The sequence below is a fragment of the Eurypyga helias genome, unplaced genomic scaffold (assembly GCF_000690775.1).
Source record: "Eurypyga helias isolate BGI_N326 unplaced genomic scaffold, ASM69077v1 scaffold217, whole genome shotgun sequence".
NCBI lineage: Eukaryota > Metazoa > Chordata > Aves > Eurypygiformes > Eurypygidae > Eurypyga > Eurypyga helias.
Genome location: NW_010259526.1, coordinates 386 through 22620, shown reverse-complemented (window position 1 = coordinate 22620; position 22235 = coordinate 386). Strand labels below are relative to the sequence as shown.

At 43.1% G+C, this 22235-nt stretch overlaps 1 protein-coding gene across 1 annotated transcript; it reads right to left on the bottom strand.

Moving 5' to 3' along the window:
- Positions 1-1548: 1548 nt before the first annotated feature.
- GTF2H1 (general transcription factor IIH, polypeptide 1, 62kDa) lies at positions 1549-18960 on the bottom strand. The gene is made up of 14 exons (XM_010154666.1): positions 18797-18960; positions 16796-16988; positions 14233-14395; positions 12522-12615; positions 11740-11889; positions 10196-10275; positions 9239-9369; positions 8097-8184; positions 6764-6852; positions 5814-5931; positions 4865-4955; positions 3507-3622; positions 2535-2627; positions 1549-1960 (listed from the first exon to the last, which is right to left on the bottom strand). The coding sequence occupies exons 1-14, from the start codon at positions 18948-18950 to the stop codon at positions 1874-1876; spliced, it is 1647 nt and encodes a 548-aa protein (XP_010152968.1). The 5' UTR covers positions 18951-18960; the 3' UTR covers positions 1549-1873.
- Between the last annotated feature and the right edge of the window lie 3275 nt (positions 18961-22235).

The window sequence follows — 22235 nt, the reverse complement described above, 5'->3', positions numbered from 1 at the left end:
AGAGGTTAAGGCTTGGTAAAGCCAAACCCTAAGCCTAACTTTTAGAGAAACAGTTTACTTATCACAAGAGGTAACTCCTGACAGGATGTGCACCTCATCCCTGACATGCTGTCCATACGGCCGCTCATTCCTAGCGACATTTTCACCCTGTCAAACATAACGGGCATCCCTCTGCTGAGCCGTCACTTCTTGTAGCAGAACCACATAAATATCACAGAGCAGGTATCATGCATCTGTCTGCAAAAGCAGACAGGGAAACAGCTTAACAATATGCACACGCTTCCAAACAGTGTTGGTGCAGACAGTGACATGTAACTGAAACTCAGCTTTTCCCAAAATATCAGCACAATACAAAAATCCAGAAACACGGGGTAAAAAGAAGCTGCTGCCTTCCACGCACCAGTTAAAGAAAACCCCTCTTGCATAAATGGAGCAGCAGGACAGGACAAGCACAGGCTTGGCTATACAAATACACCTGTTCTCCCGTAGAAATCTGCAAGAGCTCTCCGCCCGGCATCCCCCTGGCGTGTTTTAGCATCGTACCAGCGGTGGCAAATCCTAGCACTGCGCCATCACGCAGGCTCACGGGAACTTCTTCTGCCGTGCCGCGCGCCGCGGCGCTTGCCGCGGACACGTATCGTCCCTCCGCTCTGTCTTTGTCATAAATGCATCTTGGACTCTCAGCAGTCACGTTGAGTCAGAAGTACAAGAGCTCAGTCGCCCACGCTGGGCTTTGGTACGGTCAAGGTGACCAAACAGAAGGATGTCAGTAAACTGCATATATTAGAGAAAACGGGTTTGCTTTGCATTTAAGTCACATTTAATACAAGACAAGTTGGTCTGAAACTGCGAACTGATTCTATTTAGAACAAAGTATGGTGCAGATTCCCAGTATCTATGGATGTTGGGGAAACAACACGTTTTCCTCTTTGCAATGATTATCAATTCGCCAAAAATAGTGTAACAGTCAAAAGGGAAGAGTGAAGGAAAACAGATTTAGAAGAAGAAATAAAAAATGTCTAACAATTGAAAATAAATGACTTCTTTTGTAAGAAACTTTATTTAATTTCATTTTTAAAAATTCATTCTCTCCTCCAGAACAAATGCCACCTTAAAGAAAAAATTGCAGTAGCACACACTTGCACTCAAAGGAAAACATGCAAAACGGATGGCTGAAAAAATTCTGCATAAAAATCCAGGACTTCAGGCAAAAGTTTGCCCCCATGTGCCTTTAGGGACCCCAGACCATAAACAGCTTTCAGTGCAATGTCTCTTGCTTCCAACTGCTTTCAGTGCAATGTCTCTTGCTTCCTTGCTTCCAACTGGGGGGAAGCATATGGCCGAAGCTTGTCTTCACACAGCTACGCTCTCCCAGGTCTCCGAAGCAAAACCAGTCTCAGCTATGTCTTAAAATACCATCGTTAAACTGCTGCAGAGTACAACCATAACTCAGTAAAATGCCAGGATCCAGTGAAGAAAAACTTCTGCGTCCTACCCTGTGCCATACGCTTCTTAAAAAAAGAAAAATTAGACAGAAAAACAGATTTCATTAATACACCCTCTTTAAATTTTTTTATTTCTGAAAGCAGCTCTTAATGCAAATCAAAAGCAGTTCCTGAGTAACTGCAGTAAACAGTGTCTTTTAAATATTTTTGCGCCTCAGCTCTTCTGTTTTGGTTCTTCCTTGGTTTTCTCCCTCGTTTTCAAGTTTAATCTCAGTTCTTTTCAAAAATGTGCAAGTTCAGTTAGCATTGTTTCCAGAAGTCCACAGCGTACAGGTCTTCCTGCAGCAACTCTAAGATCCGCACATACGCTAGGTTGTACTCCTATCCCTATGGCAGGTTTTGCTCCCAAACCTGTACCGCGTGCCTTCTCACGTCTTCTTCAGCATACGCCGGGACTGCCACGTATGGAACTTATTGTAGGCTGTCTGCAGCATCTCTTCTATATGACTTATCAACTGAAACATTAAGAGGGAGAAAAAATGTCCCAGCTACTGGAAAACAGATCCCCTCCCCTCCCTTTGTCAGCTACTCAGGTGGATTCTTCCTTTTATTCACCAAGAGTCATCTCCCTAAAATCGGAGGTGTGCTAGTAAAGGGAGGACCTTGAGGCTCTACTACAAAGTCCCCATGGAGGGAGCGGTTAAGGGAGCTACTGAGCCGAGGAGGTCACAGAGAGGTGACACTGGACTGCGCTGTCCCGGTGTCCAGCCTGTGACCACCTCAAGTCTGACAGGGTGGCAGACAGTTTCTACTTCCCGTTGGAAGTGAAAACGAAATGTGAATTCCCATTTTTGTTGTCTTACTTGGGTAATTTCAAATTACGGTTCCTGGAAGTTTCTGGTATTACTCAGCAAGTCATGCAGGGAGAGAAGACGTGCTTAACTCTGCGCCCCACTTCCCTCTGCCCGCTTCCTGGTCAACAAAAAATTCAAAATGCCCTAGGATAAGTAACACCACTACCATCCTCTGATAATTACTGTTCAGCTCATTAATATGCACCACTGTAATGAAAAAGCATTTTCTCCTTACGTTTGTGCTTAAATACTGTCTCCGAATCTTTTCTTGGAATGGGCAGAGCTTTGTAACCTGAAATCTTTCCAAGTTGCTCCTCATTTTGACAACCTGTGGGAGACAGAAACCAGTATTATAGCCACTCGCACCCAAGTTTCATTTCCTTTAACAAACTGTTCTCCAACAAAACATCTTGTAACTAAGTCTGGGGGCTCTTTCTACCTACCTATAGTTTGAGGAGGAAAACCACCAGTCTGTAACAATTCCTGAGCACGTATTTATTTCTGAGGCAAGGGCAAAAGGGCTGAAAGTGCACTGTGCCACTTTTACTTTGTCAGTAAATACTTATGTAGTTATTCACAAAAGCATCTTCTTTCGCTTCAAGCAAAGGCCGTACCATGGATTTTCAGGCCACAGTTTGCAGCAGAAAATCAAAAATATCTAAATGCAAATTTTTATCTTTGTGATCCATGTGAGGTCGAAAGAACAGCAACAGAAAAACGGTTCCAGTCATATACCTGGCTGTAGACAGACACATCTGGAGGGCAACGTTCTTCTCAAAGGCGGTGTGTGTTTTCAAGCTGTGACTGTGTCGTTTTGCAGTGGGTAGAAGAATTACGCCACTGCAGAGGTGATGTCCAAGAGCTGGGGAATGGGGGGGCTTCAGTTTGTGTGTGTTAAACTGGCAGTGAGACATCAGCAGCTGGAGGAGAGCTGACCGTTCTGTCTGAAACTAGCCTACAGCAACCCCTCCCCAAGGGTGCTCACGGGCACGCAGGGACAAGAATGATTTTAACCAATAGCACCAGCAGAATTGCTCAAAAGTTCATGTTTTACACTGTTTTGCAACCTTCAGTTCTAGGGATGAGTAAGTGCTGCACTGATTTAAAGCACGTGTACTAGTTCTACACTTCCAAGTTAAGGACAGTCATTCTAACCCACAGTCTGGCCACACCATAACCAGGGCCACACCAGGAAGCTCCACCTTACCTTTTCTTCTAGGAATGGCGTGTTAACAGGAAAGCAGGACCAGAAGTGTCGTAGCAGTTCCCCTACTGCCACGTACAAGTGTTTTAGTTCAGACTGGATGTCATTTGGCACCATCTCTGCAACAGGAAAAAAAGAGTTGGTCACATCACTCCAAGCTGTCATCTGAAAAATGAGAACGTAAGGCTAACGAAGGCGTTCAGCAATGTACGTTTCTACCAGAGTCACAGAGATTGGCTGGCGGGGTGCACGGAGGTGCCTTGCACCTCGAGTAGGACTCTCAGCAGTACCAGATCAGGTCAGCTGCTATTTATGGGGATACACTGGGGAGCGTGTATGTTAAACAGGCAAAGAATGGACACCAAACTTCGTGCAGGACTAGAGGCAGTGTATCTGTATTGCCCTAGCACTGCTGCTTCTGGGACCAGCACCTTGTTCTCTTCACAGCACTAAATGCTGCGTGGCAGGTACCGCAAGCTTTTCCCTCTCTTACGCTGACAATATGATCACAGCATGTGGAAGATGGAAAATCTAGGCAGGAACAAGGAACTGTATCCCAGATACTATTAGAACAGAAAGGGTGACAGTTCAAGAACAGGGAAGGAACCACCATCATAAAAACCAAAGACACAAAGCACAAACAGTCACTGAGGATGACAGGAGCATGATGAACTGAACAGTGAATTGCAAACTCCAGGACAAGGCTGGTTTGTTTGTTTGGGTTGGTTTTTTTTTTGTTTTTTTTTTTTTTTTTTTTTTTTTGTTTTTTGTTTTTTTTTTTTAAAAAGTGATGGTCTGGCTCAAAGCAGTGGAGTGTAGCACCCAGTATGTCATCTGGGCTGGGCAGGAAGCCTCACTCCTGCTCCCTGACTCTTCTTTCAGTACCATAAAGAACTCGTACTTGGCTTTTTCAGCTGCTTGAATTAGGTTCTGCTGCTCTTCAGACCAAGCAGTGCAGGTTAAACTGGAAAACTGTTCCAAACGCTGCATTGTGAGAATAGGGATTCATCTGCTGTGAGACTAAAGAGAAAGGAAAACTGGCAGGAACGTGACAACAGGGAAAGGGGTGGTTGAATGGAGAGGTGAGAAGGAAGGGATTGTCTGTTTTGCCCTTGTAGTCCACAAGAAAGCTGTCCCTTTTCACAGCAAGCTGTGGACCTTAAATGCAGGCTGCAAAAAACCTAGTTCCAGACAATTACTGCTTTTGTTTTGCCGCTGTAACCCAGTACTGCTCCAGCTACATGTTTCCATAATTTCCTTTACCACTGTTATATTCTACGAGGGAGATGAAACAGCAAGCCAAGTACTGCTGTATAATGCAGTAAGATACGGTTAAAGTATTATACATCCTAAATCCTTACGGTTTATGGCTTGCTGTGTTCCACCCTGCATAAGTGCTCCTCCAGGTGACAGGACTGCAATAGTGCTAGCAGCATCACCACTTGAAAGAACCTGAAGGGAGAGAGGGAACAATTATCTCTGATCGCTTTTTTCCAACAAAATCTAAGTAAGCTGTATTTGAACTCCAGTGGCAAAGATCCAGTTGTGCAATACAGTGGCAGTTCTGATGAAGAGCCTGCTCTTCTCCAGAATTAGACACTGTGCCTTTAAGTGCTACAGCTCATGTTTTCAGTGAAAGCCCTCCAATTAATTACAGACAAACCAAGCCTTTCTTTACCTAGTATGCGAACCGGCTTTGAAATGAGACAGAGCATTGCTCTACGGAAATGTGACATTCACAGCTGTGGCTGCCATACTTTGGGCCAAATCTAGGTTTACTAACAGGGGAAGCTCAAATACTGTCTGGGGAGACTGGCTACATGATGCTGCTGCCCTCCAGCTGCCAGGACAGCGCTTCCATGCAGCCCACAGTGACAGCGAAACCCTAACTACATAAGTGCATTTAGGAGTGCAAGACCTGTTCACTTCTGAACCTGCTTATTATGACCTCCTAAAATCATTACATCCTAAATTTCAGGGAGTGGGATCAATAATACTGGCCTGTGCTTTGTGTTCAATGACTCTCCTGGCTTTACTACCTCATGCCTTTACACTTTCCTCAAAACTGCATGCTAACAGCAGAATGCAACTCTGAATATCAGCAGTGCCTCAGTTTTCTATCCTTTAGCTTTTAAACACAACAGCTCAAAAGGTATTGCCTGAAGTTGTAAAATAAACTGAATAACAACCACTGGAGATAAGTAAGTTTACCCTGAACAATTAAAATTCCAGCAGACACGAGAGACACATTTATATAGAAAGCAAGATGCTAGCATCAAGAAGGGATGTTTTTGGAGTATTCTTCCATACCTGAGTTAGTTTGGGTACATATGCTTCCATTTCTTGCCTAATACTATGAAAAGAATTAATTATATCCTGACTGGTTGCATATTGCTGTGATTGAATTGGAGTTGGACCATGATAATACCTGTGAGGTGAGAAAAGGAAAGAGGAAAGTGTATCAGTAGGAGTGTTGGTAAAACAGAGGCCAAACTCGGCGAGTTCTTCAAAGGTCTCCAATTTTGGATGCTCGGAAACTGCTGGTGCTACTATCCAGATCTTATTTACTGACAAACTAGACTAGATTGGTTGGGGCTGGTACAGCAGCAAAGTAAGAGCCGAGCTCTTACTGCTGAATTGTGAGCCTCACTTTGCTAATGAAAAGCCACCTGTGCCACCTAGTTCTGGGAGTATCATCAGAATGGAGGAATTCACATCCCTCTGGATTGAAAGTGCGCTAAGTGAAGTCAGGTGTGCGTTTGGAACTGTTCTCTTTCCTGTGGTATTGCTTATGTGCTGAACTTAGATTTATGGTTCTCAAACCAGAAGCAAAAGGACTATTACTAGAAAAGGACTAGACCAGTAAGCAGTCCAAACTATCCCAATTGCACTTTTTTTTTGCCTGGGAGTGGATTTTCTTTGGAACTATATATCTTTCCATATGTAACGCATAAATTTTTCCACCTTAAGTAGCAACAGAGTGCTGAACTGTGAATACAGGTACGTTAGAGTTTCACAGAAATTATGTGTCAAAGTAGGCTGAGGCTTAACTTGCTGAAAAGCAAGATGGAATCAAAATACAAATTGTAATGGGAATTACTTGGAAGTTGGCTTGTGCAGAAATTCCTATCAGGCTTCTAAAGTTAGCAAAACACACCTGAGGGTGGCACAGTAGAGACTAGGTCAGCTGATCCTGCGCAGGCTGCGGTGAGGCCTGCTAGACCGAATATGCCAAAATAGCTGTGCGTGTCTTAACTTACCTATCAGACTTCTTTAAGTTTAGTGCAATAGTTTTAATGCTATTATTCTTTGCTAAATCTTCATATTCAATGGACTCCTGCAGTTTCACCTGAAATAAGGTAAATAATTATACGTTATTAATGATGACACAATTAGATGCATCCAGTGTTTTTTCCCAGTTCACTGACTTTAAGACTTCAAAGAAAATGAAAGTGTGGAATGGTTCATGTCTACCCTCCAGAGGTAGCAATGCCCAATGTTGTTTAAAGTGTGCAATTTAGAAGTCTTGGCAGCACCACTTTTTCTGCAGATTTTGGCCAAAACGTGCAGTCCCTCCCACTTCCAAGAAGTGCTCTCTCTTTATGCCCGTATCAGATACCTCCAGATCAGGCGAAATAGTAATGATTTAATGGCTAGCGTGCCAGAGCATAGCACTAAAACAGTAAGCTTCCCAAGCTATTTGGTGACAGCAGAGCTAGAGCCTTAGCAGTGAGAGGTACAATGGTATCAGATTTGTGTCCTAAGAAAACTACTTTTGAAGCCTCCTACTTTCACGCTCCTCTTTCCACCACATTTATTCTAGCCCTGGTATATCGTTTACTTGTCTTAAAAACTGCAGCTTTCAGGGAAGTCAAAGCTCTTGGCTCCCTCAACGTTTGGGAACGCATGTGTTCTACAACCTTTTCTCATAATATATGCACGTTTTGGGTCCCTGTGGCACTGTCTGCTTAGGCTGTCAACTCCAGCAGAGTATTCAATTCATTTCTGCAGCAATTAGTACTCTTTCCTGCTGTGTGAGCTGCCGTGGGTAGTCTAAACCAGGCTGGCGTACGTTATTCCAGTGCTCCAGGCGTCACTACGCTTTCAGTTTAACCTCACTTCAGCTTCTGAGCTCAGGTGAAGGCTGCCATGTGCCAGTCTCATCACCCCCTCCATAGACAGTACACGTGAAGTCAATATCGGTATTTGAACACCAATATCCCTTTCAGATGGATGTTCCCTAGGTGTTCTCAGGCATTTAGAGAACAAAAAAAGGAGGGGGGTAGCAACAAATTGAACTGCACTGAATGGCAAGAACCAGATTTCTGGGTCCAGTCAGAAGCGTGTTGGAAATTTCTTACTGTTGTTGAGCTGTACTGAAGAGGTAAACAGAGCAGTGCTCCAAGGTGTTTACTGACAGAGCTACAAAGCTTCTTACAGACCCTCAGGTTCTTATTATTCTATATGAATCTAAGCAAAGCTAAATAAGTATCACTTTAGATGTGTCAAAACAAGCATGGAACCTTCAGCAATCTTTTGAGAGACACAGCTTCCGGTTCCATCCGCTTAGAATTGTGCCCTCTAACTTCGTACCTTTTTGGTTGGCGGTTGAAAGAAATCTGAATCCCTTGAGTTTCCATCCGTACTGCTGGTCTCACTGCAATGGTCATTTTGTGCTTCTCTTAAAACAGAGAAATAGCATTAAGAAGAGTTCCCCTCACAGGAAACTTAAGAGACAAGCTAGAGACAAAGTAAATACCTCTGTTTCAAAAACATTACATGCATGTTCCCATACGGTCTATCAACTTCCCGCCCTCCCCTTACATCATTTCTAGAAGCTGATCTAGAGAGAAGGAACCAGCTCCTCAAATAACCCTGTCCGCCAAGGGGGACACTCGACAGCAGGGGAGGGCGCCTCTCCCCTCTTCAGCACTAGCAGCAAACCCTCCACGCAAGTGGGACACGGCAAAATCACGCCTGAGCTAGAAACGTTTCGCGTACGGGCTTATGCCAACGGGCATTAGCAGAGCTACGGGAGCCCCAAGACACTACTGCTTCAGAATGAGAGCTACTGCTTTCTCACTGTTCAGCTGGTGCAAGACAGACTAACACGAGGGAGCACAGAAGAAAGTATTTGATTACGATCTCTCACAGGTCATGTCCATGGGATTGGGGTAGAGTCTATAAACCAGTTGTAAAGCAGACTCCACAGCAAACCCACTCTTTTGTTTCATTTGTGAAGTTTATTGTAAATAGACGTAATGAGCTGATACATTTTTTGGTCAAGGGCTGGGTACTGCACTGGAGGAACCTTTCACCTGACCCACCCATGGCCACACTGTCCTTTCCCTTCCTCATTTACCTCTGCCGCTGCCCCCGGCTTCAGAAGCCCTGGCAGACCTGCTCCTGGAAGGCAGGCAATAGGAACTCCCTGCCCCAGACCTCACCTCCACCTCTGCAGCCTTCCCCAGGGCTAGAGCTCTAAGGCAGAAACATCGTTTCCGTTTTTATCTGCTTTGTATGGTAACTCAGCTAAAAACCAGCATCTGTCATCTCGGACAGCTCCAAATAACTCTCATAAGATGAAACCTAAAGGTATTTTCATTTCTGAAGCAAAATACTTCATTCATAAAAACAAAACTAAAATATTAGGTAAGGAACTGAAGATGTATTTTCCTTTCAGAAATTCCTTAAAGTTTGTTACAAAAAACCTTTTACACAACACTGAAACTTACTGTTTCCTGAGCCCAGCTGCAAGGACCATGGCACTATGATGGTTAAAGCGTTTTATAATGGCAGCATTGCTACTTTCTCTAGTGGATTTTGAGGCATTTGATGTAGAGGCCACAGAAGCAACGCCATAGCCCTACAAAGAAAACAACATTAGCCATCTCCTGCTCCAAAACCAGGATGATCCTCTGTTTCCCAGTGTCAGGAAGCCAGTGTGCCATCTCTGAACTCTACTGAGTGATGCTGCATCATCGCCTGCAGCGGTACTTTCCTCCCCCTCCCATCACTTTCCTGTACTTTGTCTCCACCGACTATTTTATTCCGCTAACACTTGGCAGCTTAGAAGTGTCCAAGACAAGAAAAAAATTCTTAAACAGATAGTTTTATAAGACCAGGATCTGTCGTAAGTAAAAGCAGAACTGGGTGTAAAAAGAAAAAGAATTTAAGGATCACCGGTAAGAAACAGAAAAGCATTGATGGCAAGTAAGAGCTAGCAATTGCTTTACTGACCTCTTTTTAACACCTGGTGGGATACCAGCAGCCCACAGGCTAAATGACACCTGTCAGGAGGATGTGATACCACTAGGAATTCAAAAAGCCTCAAGCCTTCACGTTGGCAGCGTTCCCCAGTTACCAGGTGGCTGAAGCAACTCACTTTACCCCACACTCACTCTCCTGCCTGCAGTTCCTCAGCCTCAAAAGCAAACTAGGGCGGCGTGCGGAGCACTTCAAACCGCCTTTCCTAAACTCCTAGTCCAGTTTCAGGCTGGTAGCTCTGTACAACTCTTACCAGAAAATGAAACAAGTTAGAAATGCAGTGTCATTATTAACTACAACTCAAAGATGTACATTAAATCAGCTGCAGAAAAGTGCATCTAAGTTATCATACATTCTGGCACACCATTTATAACAAGCGTTTTAATTTGTAAACACACACACACACCCCCACACACCCCACTTACTTCATCTAATGTTTTATCTTCCAAAGCTGTTAAATCTATCAGAGGGTTTTTTACTCCTTGAGACACCATTGTTTTTAACCCTGCGTGAAACAAAGAAAAACACCTGGAAAAACTGTATCTAAACAAAACAGGAATAATTGGGGATTATTGATTATATTTACTCTTTAAAAGGAGAAGACAAAAGGTCTGCAGGTGCCCAAGGAGCACTGTGACTAAAACTTTCAACCCTTTTCAAGGTTCCATTAAAAATGAGCAATAAACTTGGAAGCTTATTGTCAAAGGTCATCCTACTAATCAGCACAGTTTTAACCAACTTCTACCCATCCCTGAATACTGTTTGGTAAAGAAGAAGTAAAAAAAAAAATTGAAGATGGCATTATATTAGTTGTATAGAATCACAGAATGGTTTGTGTTGGAAGGGACCTTAAACACCATCCAGTTCCAATGCCCCTGCCATGGGCAGGGACACCTTCCACTAGACCAGGTTGCTCAAAGCCTCATCCAGCCTGGCCTTGAAGACATCCCGGGATGGGGCATCCACAGCTTCTCTGGGCAACCTGTCCCAGTGCCTCACTACCCTCTCTGTGAAGAATTTCTTCCTGATATCTAATCTAAACCTCCCCGCTTTCAATTTGTACCCGTTACCCCTTGTCCTGTCACTACAGACCCTTGTAAAAAGGCCCCCCCAGCTTCCTTGTAGCCCCTTCAGGTACTGGAAGGGGCTATAAGGTCTCCCCGGAGCCTTCTCTTCTCCAGGCTGAACAAGCCAAATTCTCTCAGCCTTAATTGGGAACTGGGAAGCTGTAATTGTGTGTTCCTTCTAATTCTGGCACTGTTTTGCTGCCCTGTCTTGGGCAGAATGGCAGTTTATATCTGGTGACAGCTTTTAGTTGTGAAGCATTGTAGATTCTGAACAGTATGCTTTTATTGGACACAGTACGTATTAAGGAACGGTGTTAAGCGATCTCAACTCTTCACATTTCTGTATCATCACAAACCTACCTCTAAAGTTCAGCAAAAACTTAAGTCTGACAGTATTTTGAGATTTCACATTAAAAAAGTGACAGAACAGGGATGGCAACTCCTCTGGAAAATCTTAAACAGGATCCGTGTTTGTCTATTACTAAGAACTGACCTATCACAAAAGCTACAGCTGTTACGAACTGTGCACACACCACACGGCAAAGCCTTCTGTGAACAAAGTTATTGCACAGCAGCATGACAGCACAACACAGAATCTATCGCAGATCCATTGTTGAGGGAATTGGCATAAAGAGCGTTTCTAGCGCTACCGCTTCCCAAGGGCTAACGTGCTTCAAGGAATGCATTCACTGCCAAACATGCTGAGAATCGCTAAGCGATAGTACTTTCACTGGCAAGCTACAGCTCTCACTTTTCACAGTTTGGCAAATCAAATGCCCAGAAAACAGACACAAGGAAACGTTTGACTTCAGCTTTGCTAGGATTACTAGACACACCTCAGGGCTGTGCTCTGTAGCTAAGAGCGTGGCAGCCCGCTGCAGAAACAAAGCCTAAGAGCTTACCTTTTTCATCCAGTTTGGCACATTCCGCAAAGAGGTCTTTTGAGCCTGTGTTGAGCCTGTCCCGATGGAAATAATGCGACTGAAAAAATCGGGTCCAGAATTCCCTCTCGGTCATGTTATGTGGAACATTTTCTGCATATTTCATTTTTACTGCGAACAAAAACCACAATGCTCGCAAACTGTTCCGCAATTCTCAACGGGGTATGTTATGTGAAATGTAAGGGAATGCAGTAGTTAAGCAGGAGCCAGCAGGTACTCTCTGATGCCCTGCAATGCTAATGCTTTGAACAGCGGCCTGAATACTCTCATTTGAATTGCACACACACCAGTAGTCTGATTTGCCAGAGTTCCAGTTACTCTCAGAACAGATCGGGTCTTTTTAACCTGGGGCCAAAATGAACCAGTGTTCAGTACAGTGCAGGGGAACAATGGAAACCGGATTCTTTTCCTCCCAGAGGTGATTTTATGAAAAATAACAATTAATTGAAATGCTGAGTGGGAGAGTCTCATGGGATACGAATATCTACTTGCAATTTTAAAAAAAGTCAACACAACAAGTTAAAGTGTTTTCATTTAATGAAATCAAGTTTTCATTTCAAAAGAATGTTTTAACACATGCTTCTTCCCCATCCCTCGAACAAGGCAGGGAAAATATTCCAGAAAACCAAAGGTATGGTCCTTTATACTTCCAAGCTCAGACTAACATTCTAGTCCTCCCACAGTAAGACAGTAAAACCCAAATCTCAAATGCATGTATTTGTTATGTAAAGCACTATTCTTACCTGCAGGATATGTTCGAAATATGGATTCAATGATGTCTGAAGTCAAATTATACCTCAGACCATTGCAGCCATCTGTTTGAGGCCGAACATCAGCCTAAGGAAAAGCATACAGGGAAGAAAAAGTCATGTTTGAATGCCTTCTGTAACTGGAGAAGGAAAAATCCTGAGATCTTGCAATCAAATTCTGCTGCAGGTAAAACGATCTTCTTCCTCCAATAATCCATAGCATATTTGTTCATGAAGAGATATTTTTAGAAGGATAAATGAATAAGCATGCATCGCTTTATTATGCTTGCCACTATAGGGATGATTACGTAGACTGTAAGCTTTAGAAGATGAACAGCATCAGTCGAAAGAAGGTAAGCTTAGTTTAATATATCCTTGTTTTAAGTAAAAATAGGTGCGTTTACTGTCTATGCCCAATCTTCGTTCAACGATTCAGCTAGTGAATAATCAGTGATGATAATGAAGTGACAAAAAAGGATTTATGGCTTTTATACCTTATTTCCTTATACACTAAAAGCATCTCAGTATAATACATAAATAACATTGAATTTAAAAATTGAGCATAAGCCTTAGTCAGAACTCGCAAGTTAAATCTCGGCGATCACTTTAGGAAGGCCTGGGGCAAGTGCTCAGTCCAATTCTCAGTAACAGGAAAAAGTACATGATTGCATACACTGCCTTTTTTTTTCCTTCCTTTTCCTGTGCACCTAAATTCTAATTTGTGTATCACCTTCTTCCTGGAGAAAAACTCTGAGTAGAGCCAGAGAGTAATTTTAATTTGAATCAGGACACATAAATGTCTGAAGTGTTATTCTTCACAAACGCAGAGTCCACAAACACAACCTGTTATTTTAAGACAGCTTCAGTTTTGAAGGTTTCTGGGTTTTTTTTTTAATGCTAAGGTGTAAGAACAATGGGATACAGGAAATCAGAGCAATCAAGTTCATTTGGTAACTGATTCAGGTATTTCTAATGGGGAAAAACCCAATTGTTTGTACGGTAGCTAAATCATGAAACAACTCCCACTTCCTCTTCCCCTCCCCAACTCCTGATGTGTGCACAGCCAGTATGACGGTGGAAGTAGGATTCCAGCTAAAGAGCCATTCTGTGTGAATTTTGTTGCAGAACTGGAATCTGCGGATTGTCCCTAGGTTACTTTCAGACTGTGCCGAGATTACTGAAGTGCGGTCTCTAAAATGGGTAACATAACTGAAAGTTGGGGAAAGAGAGAGAGAAGGCGAGCTTTCAGATACACAGGTTGTTCTTCAAGTAGCTGAAAGCATATCCTGGTGTAAAAAAAATGGGAAGGGAATAAAACCTTTTGTGTGGAAAGGGTTTGCAGCTTCATTTATGCATGTCAGTGCTGCAACAGATTTATTGAGTTAATACTACACTCATCTAGTGATTTCACATTCATCACTATTCCCGTTTCACAGAAGGCAGAGCAGCACTACAGACAGTATCTGCCTGTTGTTAAGTCTGTGGTTCAAATTGAGCACCTTAAATTAACATAATTTTGAGGTTACAGATTTGTGTAAAACCTTTACTTTTTTCTACCTGCAGTAGTCTAACACATGCAGAGATGTTTAGCTGAGGAACCAGGAAAGAACAACACTGGACTATATGAGAATAAAGTACATGAGCAGAACTCTCCCCTTCCCCAATTTCTTTGCTCTAAAACCCTTTAAAGTTAGGTTCAACGTACCAGAAACGCTGCAGAGATGCCCACATCCTGCTTACTAGGTGCTGCAGAATTATCCCCTGCATTCAGGCTTAAACGGTTGGCCCAGAATTCTTCAGCACTGATTACTTGGCTCACAACAAGGTCTTTATAGAGCTGAAACAAAACAGGATCTTCTTGCAGCATTCTGGTAAAAGAATGTATTGAATAGAATTGAAACGCTGCAAAATAAATCACTAGGATTACCATAACTAACATGAGTTCACAAAAGGAACAGAAACCAACTTTTCTTTCAAAATGCTGAACATAAGATTGTGTAAACAACCAACCTCAATAGCTGTATTTGTCTCAAAAACCTTACGAAAGGACTCAAAAGAATGTTAAAGGAATAGCATTAAATGCTAGCAAACAGTAACGCCGAAGAAAAAGTTCATGTGGGATTAATGTATTGTCCTAAAATATTCTGTGGTGCTCTTGTGTCTTTGCACGTCCAGGACTGGAGTCTCCTGGACTGTAAAAACCCAATGAATTTTCTTGAACTTCCCTAACAAAAGTCCTGTGGGGGTAGAGGGTGTGTGTGTGAGGAGATTTCAGCACTACCCAATTCTTGTTTAAGATCTTAAAAAGCAGCCGTTTTGGGTCTCTATTCTAGAGCAAGAGTACAGATTGCAAAGCGTGTGGGGGATAAGATACCTTCAAACACACATTCCCTCAAGTAGTTTGTTCATTTACGTTTCTGTTGGTGACAGCAGCATCTTCATCAGTTAATTATCACATGCAGCCCAAGTGCTACAGAAACACTGTGTTACTACTTCCAGCAGGGAGTAACGTTTACAAAAGTTATCACCCTTACTAGAAGCCAAAACACAAAGAATGTATGCACCGGAAACCTGAGTTAGTTCGTGTTTAAGCAGCTCTTCACACAGCTGTGTACCTAATTTGAAACCCACTAGGCTATGTTCAGGAAAACATGCATGTGTGTTCACAAGCAGCCAATAACCTCAATGAGCTTCAGCATGTACGTCAGGATCTCTGTCATTTGCAAACAGAAAAGAATAGGAATCTTATGAAGACGCAATATGTAGTCTAGGGAAGAACATGGATAAACTGCAGTCTGGACTGAATGAAAGGATGAAGCTGCTCTAAGGATGAAGTGGGATGAGGTGGAAGTGAAAACTTTGTGGCAGGACATCCCTGTTATGTATTAACCACCAAGGTTTTTCCAGTTTTTCTTGTTGGCACAAATATGGGTTGATGGTCGTTCTTACCAATTAGCGCAGCAGAAAGCAATCTGTTGTTCTAATTATTTCATTAAAACTTAGAATTTGGGTACATACCTGACCCCCACATATCAATAAATGGAAGAAGTGCCAGGGGGACTCTGGATGTAGTACCCTTCCAGAACAGGCTGAAACTCTCTTACCTCATCTGTTGTAAATGAAATGTAATGAAGCCCCATCACTAGACTTGGACTTCTAATCACCAAAACAACCGACTGTGACTGAGTATGTGCACAGATTCTGGCTTTTGTGTAACTAGACAAGTTCTTAATGCAGCGTAATACCGTAAAACTTCACTGAAGGATACAGATTCAGAGCTAACTAAGGCTGCCCAGTGTCAATGCTGTTAGAAATCAGGCCCACAGCATACAGAAACTAGCATGGTACCAGTGCCACAGCAGTCTGCGCCTCTGTAGACTCTAGTGGTCACGGCAGTACTGGAACCAGTTACTGCTGGATGTGTTAGGGCTCCAGCACTAGGGCTGGGAATCTCCTTGTAAAGGCCTGACCTGCACAGTACGGCAATGCTCCTGTGTTCTGAAAAATCTAGCTTTAACTTACCGAAGTTCAAAGCCAGAACAGTCTTTGGAAACACAAGTTAGTACAGGATTCCCAGCAGATGCTAGAATGGGGTGAAACTCATCTGGGGAGAGGCAGAGAAGGGTGCTCTATGGCCACAAGGACTGGTTTAACACAAACATTTTAAAGGAACGGAAGCGTATCTTAAAACGTCCTTTTGGGAAAAGGGCTTGGGTCCTGAAAGTCTTCTCAAAACATTTTTCAGAATAAACATCCCGTAGGCCAAATAAACTACTGCTTCTCAAGTGGAGATGGATAAAAATATCTACCAATTTAGTAGAGTATATAAAACACCAGGAAAGCTTTAAGGGGAAAGAAATTATACAGGGAGGGGAAAAAACCAATAAATCGCAATCAAACAAGTCAAGAACTTCTAGAAAAGAAAAGAGCAGCTTTTCTGACTGATACATCTATACTTAAGAGACAGACTGCCAGTTGGGTGCTTTCATCTCATAGCCATGGATAACAAAGACTGGGTGGCAGCCGGGCTGGCTGCCTTTTACACCTCAAGAAAGTGTCACAGACACAAGTACAGTCTCAACATGTTACAGTTATGCAAGTCTCGAGGAACTGCCTCTGAACCGAAAATGGAGTGATTTTTACTACGCCGTATCACTAACAATGTTGCAGTAACAACTACTAGCAGAAATGCACTACAGTTAGGTAGCAATTACAAAAAAAACAAACAAAACCCCACACAAACCCAAGAATCTTTAAGGCTCTTTTACCTGTTCTTCTCCTCAAGTTCTTTATTAGCTTTCCTTTTGAACTTGGGCAGCAGTTGTTGAAGAAGATCCTTTACCGCATCTCGCTCCTTCACTGCTGTGCTTTCATTGGAGAAGTGAAAGTTGGTTGTGTCTCCTGCATGCAATACGAGCTGAAGCTGAATTTTAGCTTTACCTTCTGGACTGATTTTCTGGCCTAGATTACACAGAGAGTATTAATTAGCAACAGACAGTAAGCTTATACAAGAAACTCACTTCCCTAGAGTGTTCGCTTAAAAGCGGTTATCCTCATCATCCCATCAAATACCATTATCCTGTGTGTGAATCCCAGCCATGGAAGTGGAACAACCTTCCCCTTAAATTAGTCTGAACCCTGCCCCTTGTTCTCTCTAAAACACAAGACACGGATGCCTATTGTTCAGTATCCTTCAGCTACTGCTCAGGAGCCCTGATTCATTGCCTTCCTCACATCCTCCTTTAGAAAACTGCTGAAAAAGAGACTGTCATCACCAGACACTGTAACCCGGTACCAACCTAGCCTGCTGCTGCAAGGCGACAACCTTGTTCCCCCGTCCCACTTTTTCCTCCTGCCTTTCTTGCACACATCTTAGCGTTTGTGCAGTAAGCCAAACCAAGGAACTGATCCACTGAGAAGTAACCCCCTTTTGTTCTTCCAGCTGGACCAGTTCCCACAGCGGGAAGGTGTTAAGAAAGCAGATGCAGGGTGGGGTAACTGCATGCCTGTTGACAGCAAAGGTATGCTGGTTTCAAGTGGTGTGGTAAGCACACGTAGCCATTAGTACTCCCAAAGTCAATCACCAATGCCTCCAAGGTGCTATTACACCCTCATGACTCATAAGGAAAACCTAACTCCTGCCTCCTTTCTCGTAACCAGAGGGAGCAGCGGCTGGAACAACTACGTTTATGGACTGGTGTCCTACACCGACTTCAGCATGGCACCGCAAATGGCACTAACCAAACTTGGCATCTTACCCCTTTTGCCAGTGCAAGGGGGAGACAGGAGCCAGATGTCACCACTAAAGCATCATCCCTGGTACACCTCTGCAAATCCCACCCCTCCCACCCACGTTCTTTATTTTAGATGACAAAACAAATCTAACTTAATATGACTTCAATGCCTCTGCATGTAAATGTCTAAAATACAAGCTGCTTAAGTGTAAGCAAATAGCTAAATAAAAGCTTCACAAAGTTGATAATGATAGGTGAACGGAGTTTTTAAGAAAACAGCATTATTAGTTCTGGTTCATCACACATTTTTGATCATGTTGTGGTACTTGTATGTGACTTTAAACAGCAACAATCACTACACCTTTATCAAGTGACGCATGGAACTTTGTTTTTATTCCTTCTCTGGCATTACAGCACATGGAATAAGAGCACTGGTTGGAGCCAGAAAGGCAGCACGCTATAGACATTTACTGTTCAGTTTTGACTTGCATGTACTCTGCTATTGCAACAGCAAACATTTATTTGGAATGTAGCAGTTGGGCCAAACTACAGAAGCTAGCTCTTCTGAAACTAAGGTCTGCTGGATGAAAATAGAACAGGGAGGTTCACTTTATATGAAAACTGGAACAGCTTTAGATGCACAGCTTAACAGATGACACGCCAGATAGTTTCCGAGCTAGACACTGAAAATCCTATACTCTTCCTCAACCCTCCTCCTACCCTTCCCTCCACAACAATATGGCATAGATTAGTTTTCTCTTCAATCTAGTGCAGAAGTTTATCAAAAGTTAATAGTAAATGAAGTGTAGCTTAAACATCTGAGGACTACAGTTCTGTAGACCTTAAAACAAATGGTGATACTTCACCACGGTCCTGATCTCTGCTGCTACACTGAATAGCCTAGTGAAAGCTCCCGACCCCTGCAACCTCCCTAACTTACCTACTAGTGTTTTTGGCAAATAAGCTTTAGGTTATATCTGAATGTTTATCTAAGTGCTGCTTCCTGGAGCTGGAACGGGGAAAGCGTACACTTACATTTTATGTCTGCATACATGTGGCTGACTGTGAACCGGTCTTTGCCTTCAGGTGCCCATGCTATCCTTTCAGCCATAAGGTAGAGCGCTCCGTCCTGCTTCTTCTGACGTACCTTCTTTACAATCAGTAACACTTCTTCGGATGACGTTGCCATTGTGGCTGTAAGGAGCTATTAAAAAGACAGTTGAGCTGATTAGTATAATTATTTTTCCTGTGACTCTTTCACTACTCCTATCTGTATCAAAGTATTACAACCCGCATTCACTCCTTAAAGCCTACATCATTTCCGAGACCTTCCAGACAAACGCGGTCCCCTCCGTCAGTGCAATCAGCAAATTTATTTAACACAATACTGCCAGCTACCTGAATAATTCATCGAATTACACTGCTGATACTGCTTTTGCTCCAATAGAAGATCTGCAAATCTTACATTTGAACTGGTAACCAAATTTTCCTGTTTTAATGTTCCTTTTCTGTGTTTTTTTTTTTTTTCCCCAAGTTCAGAAGAATACTGAAGCTAAGCAATGACATAAATTCCAAATCTCCTCTGGCATTTGGCAGCAATTCCCTTCTTCAGTGTGAATGGCAGATGTTAAGTCATTTCAGAAAAAGGAAGGATACAAGGTATGCAAAAAATTGCGTATTTTGAGTCCTCTGCGCTGAAGATAAGGTAGCCCAGTTACACCCTTGGTCTTAGTGTGGTGGGTTTTGCCCAAGGCTCCAACAATGTTCTGTGCACTTGATTTCAGCTGGGCAGTCTCCTATCCCTCTACCCCAAAGCCCGAGGGCCTCATACCCACTTCAACACAACGGTAATTTCGTCACCAGTCTCGCATCCACAAGCCCTTCGATACCTGCTGCATTCTCCACAGCGGTCACTATCACTCCTCTCTATGGGTTCACCCCACAGCCTTAAATGTCTCAAGAGACTAAGAACACCACAAGCACAACTACATTTTATTAACATACTGTCGTACCCTTACCAAAAGGTTACGTCTTCGTTTGCTGTGAATGTTTTTGTCTGCTCAACTGCTGTATTTTGTACATCACAAACTCTACTACTGATACGTAAAATGGTATTTTCAAAAGCTGATAAGCATCTTTCAGATACTTTAGACTGTCTTTGATATTTGCTGGGGCCCGCATCAAACTTCAAACAGCAACCTGCACCAGCTGTCGCACTACTAAAGGGTATCTCAAAGCAATTCTACGCAATTAAATTCACTTTTTTTTTCCCCTTTAAAAAACCAGCAGCAAGATAGGCTATTTTACTGACTGTATCCAGACAGTAGCACAGCATTCTCTTCAGCAAAGTTTTACACGCCCATCGCCGAAGTAAGTAAAATACTAAATGGAAATGCTTAATGACAAAAGGGCTCTGCACTTAAGCTTCGCTCCTTCATCAATTCAGTCACCCGAAGCTCTGCCAAAGAGTTCAGTGATGATGAGCTGAACGTGGAGTTTCACATCAGCACCACTGCAGCAGTCACTAGAACATGCTGTGCTACATTCAGAGCAACCCTGCTAATACATCTCCCTCAAAGAAAACTGCATGGCATAATTTCAGGACCGTTTCCTAGCATGATCCATTACCGTCTCCCCAGCAGCATTAGTCTCCTTCGGTGCTATTCACACTACCATTTTATGCAGTTTCCTGTTGCCAGTCTGTAGTCTCTCACCAGCCCCTTATCCTTACCGGAAAAAGGCAGCTGACCACAGACTCTAATAGGCTAGAAACCTCAACATATGCAAGATGAAGGATTTTGACTTTTTTCCCCTCCCCTTCTTACTTTACAGTCCTTTAAGGTCATTATTATCCAATGCAACGAAAGAGGCAAAGCCACAGAATGCAGAGGAATTAAACCTGAACCAACTGAAAGAAAAAGGAAAGCGTTTCCATAGCCAGGCTCATTCTGATGCAAGTTGCTCTGCTTTTCTACCATGCCATTTCACCCACCTACAACCAGTCTTTCAACCACGGAAGCAAAAGATCAGCAGCTAGCAACTTCTTTACCACCGCTGTGCTCCCAGCACAGTACCCTGCAGTGTGCAATCTGTGAATGCACAGCTATCACACACGTGGCTCATTCTACCTTCTGGGAGGGGGAACACATGAGCTCACTGCTGTTCTTATTTATGTCATTGCTGTGCTTCCTTTTTCATGCAGTAATTTATGAGGACAGTAGGATGATACGACTCACAAGCACGGTAAGCATTACCCAAAATGGAGAAAACCCCAAGCTGTGTCTTGAACAGTACATCAGAAAGAATAATTTAAAAAAAAATTCATAATCAGGCTTTAGGAAAGTTACTGTCTTTCACTAATGAAAACAAGATGGCTTCTTGTTACATGAAGTACAGGAAAAATTCCAAAATAGCAATCTCGCCTAGCTGCTAGGAAAGCGTGAGGATGGTCTCGTACCGACTGCAGAGAGGAAGGCTACGTCCTTGCCAAGCACACCCCGTACACCAGTCATTTTCTTTTCTTCTTGGACACTTAAGGCTTAGCGTGCAGAAGGGTGAGAGCCATCAATGACCTATTCACACCTGCCCAAATCTCATAACCTCTGTGTTTAACAACTGATTTTTCCCGGAATGGGTACTGCAGATGATGACACTGCTGCTCCGAGGGGCAAGAGCTGCAACATGCATACGGAGCGATTCTCTTATTTTACAGCTCTAAGGGATAATTTTAATCTGCTGCTAAAAGAAGCAGTATTAGAGTTCTTCAGCTGCAAATTTTGGAATCCCTACCTTAAAAATCTTCCAGAAAAGGAAGATCAGACGCAGTTTATTTCAAATTCTCCAGCAATAGAGTGAAGTGATGGTTAATAGCTCTGAAAAGCACCATGATCAATCAGCAGTCCTAACCCATGGGGTATGACATGTCTTCAAGCCTGTCTTGATGATGTTAATTTCAGCTGCAGCTTACAACTGGGTAAGGTCTATCAGGAATCTTCAGTACTGGCATAAAAGAACAAAAAGGTCCTGTTTGCTTATCCACCTATAACCCCTCCTATCCTAGCTATTTGGGAGTGAACGCAGCTTCTGGAAATACCATCAAATTCCAACAGCTATCCTTCCTCTAATGCAGCAACTCTTCCTAGCCCCTTTGAAAACCAGGTACGTCTCTGTTCCTTACAACACCTGTTCTGACCGCTCTCCACTACCAGCATTTCACTCCAGTCTCTTCTCATGCGACTTTGGTGAATTCTGAGCAGAAATAAAGAAAACCTTTACACATTTTAATAAACCTGACTTGGCCAGAGCAGGCATGGGCTGGCAGGTGAGTTCTGACAGCTCTGACGCAGGCCTTGCTGCCAGGTTTCCGCTCCCCGCAGGGAGCAGCAGAATAGCTACACTCATGGCCCAGACTGAACCGCAGCGGCATGGGTATGCAGCAGGGCCCCGAAGGCTCGGCTGCACAGCTCACGGACCC

Bases quoted from the DNA above. Each gene is read 5' to 3' on its own strand.
- GTF2H1 (XM_010154666.1), bottom strand. From the start codon at position 18,950: ATGGCAACGTCATCCGAAGAAGTGTTACTGATTGTAAAGAAGGTACGT. The intron at 11,890-12,521 runs GTAAGAATAGTG...TTTTGTTCGCAG, and splicing joins ATTTCGAACATATCCTGCAG to TAAAAATGAAATATGCAGAA. The intron at 4,956-5,813 runs GTATGGAAGAAT...CTCTCCCTTCAG, and splicing joins ATGTACCCAAACTAACTCAG to GTTCTTTCAAGTGGTGATGC.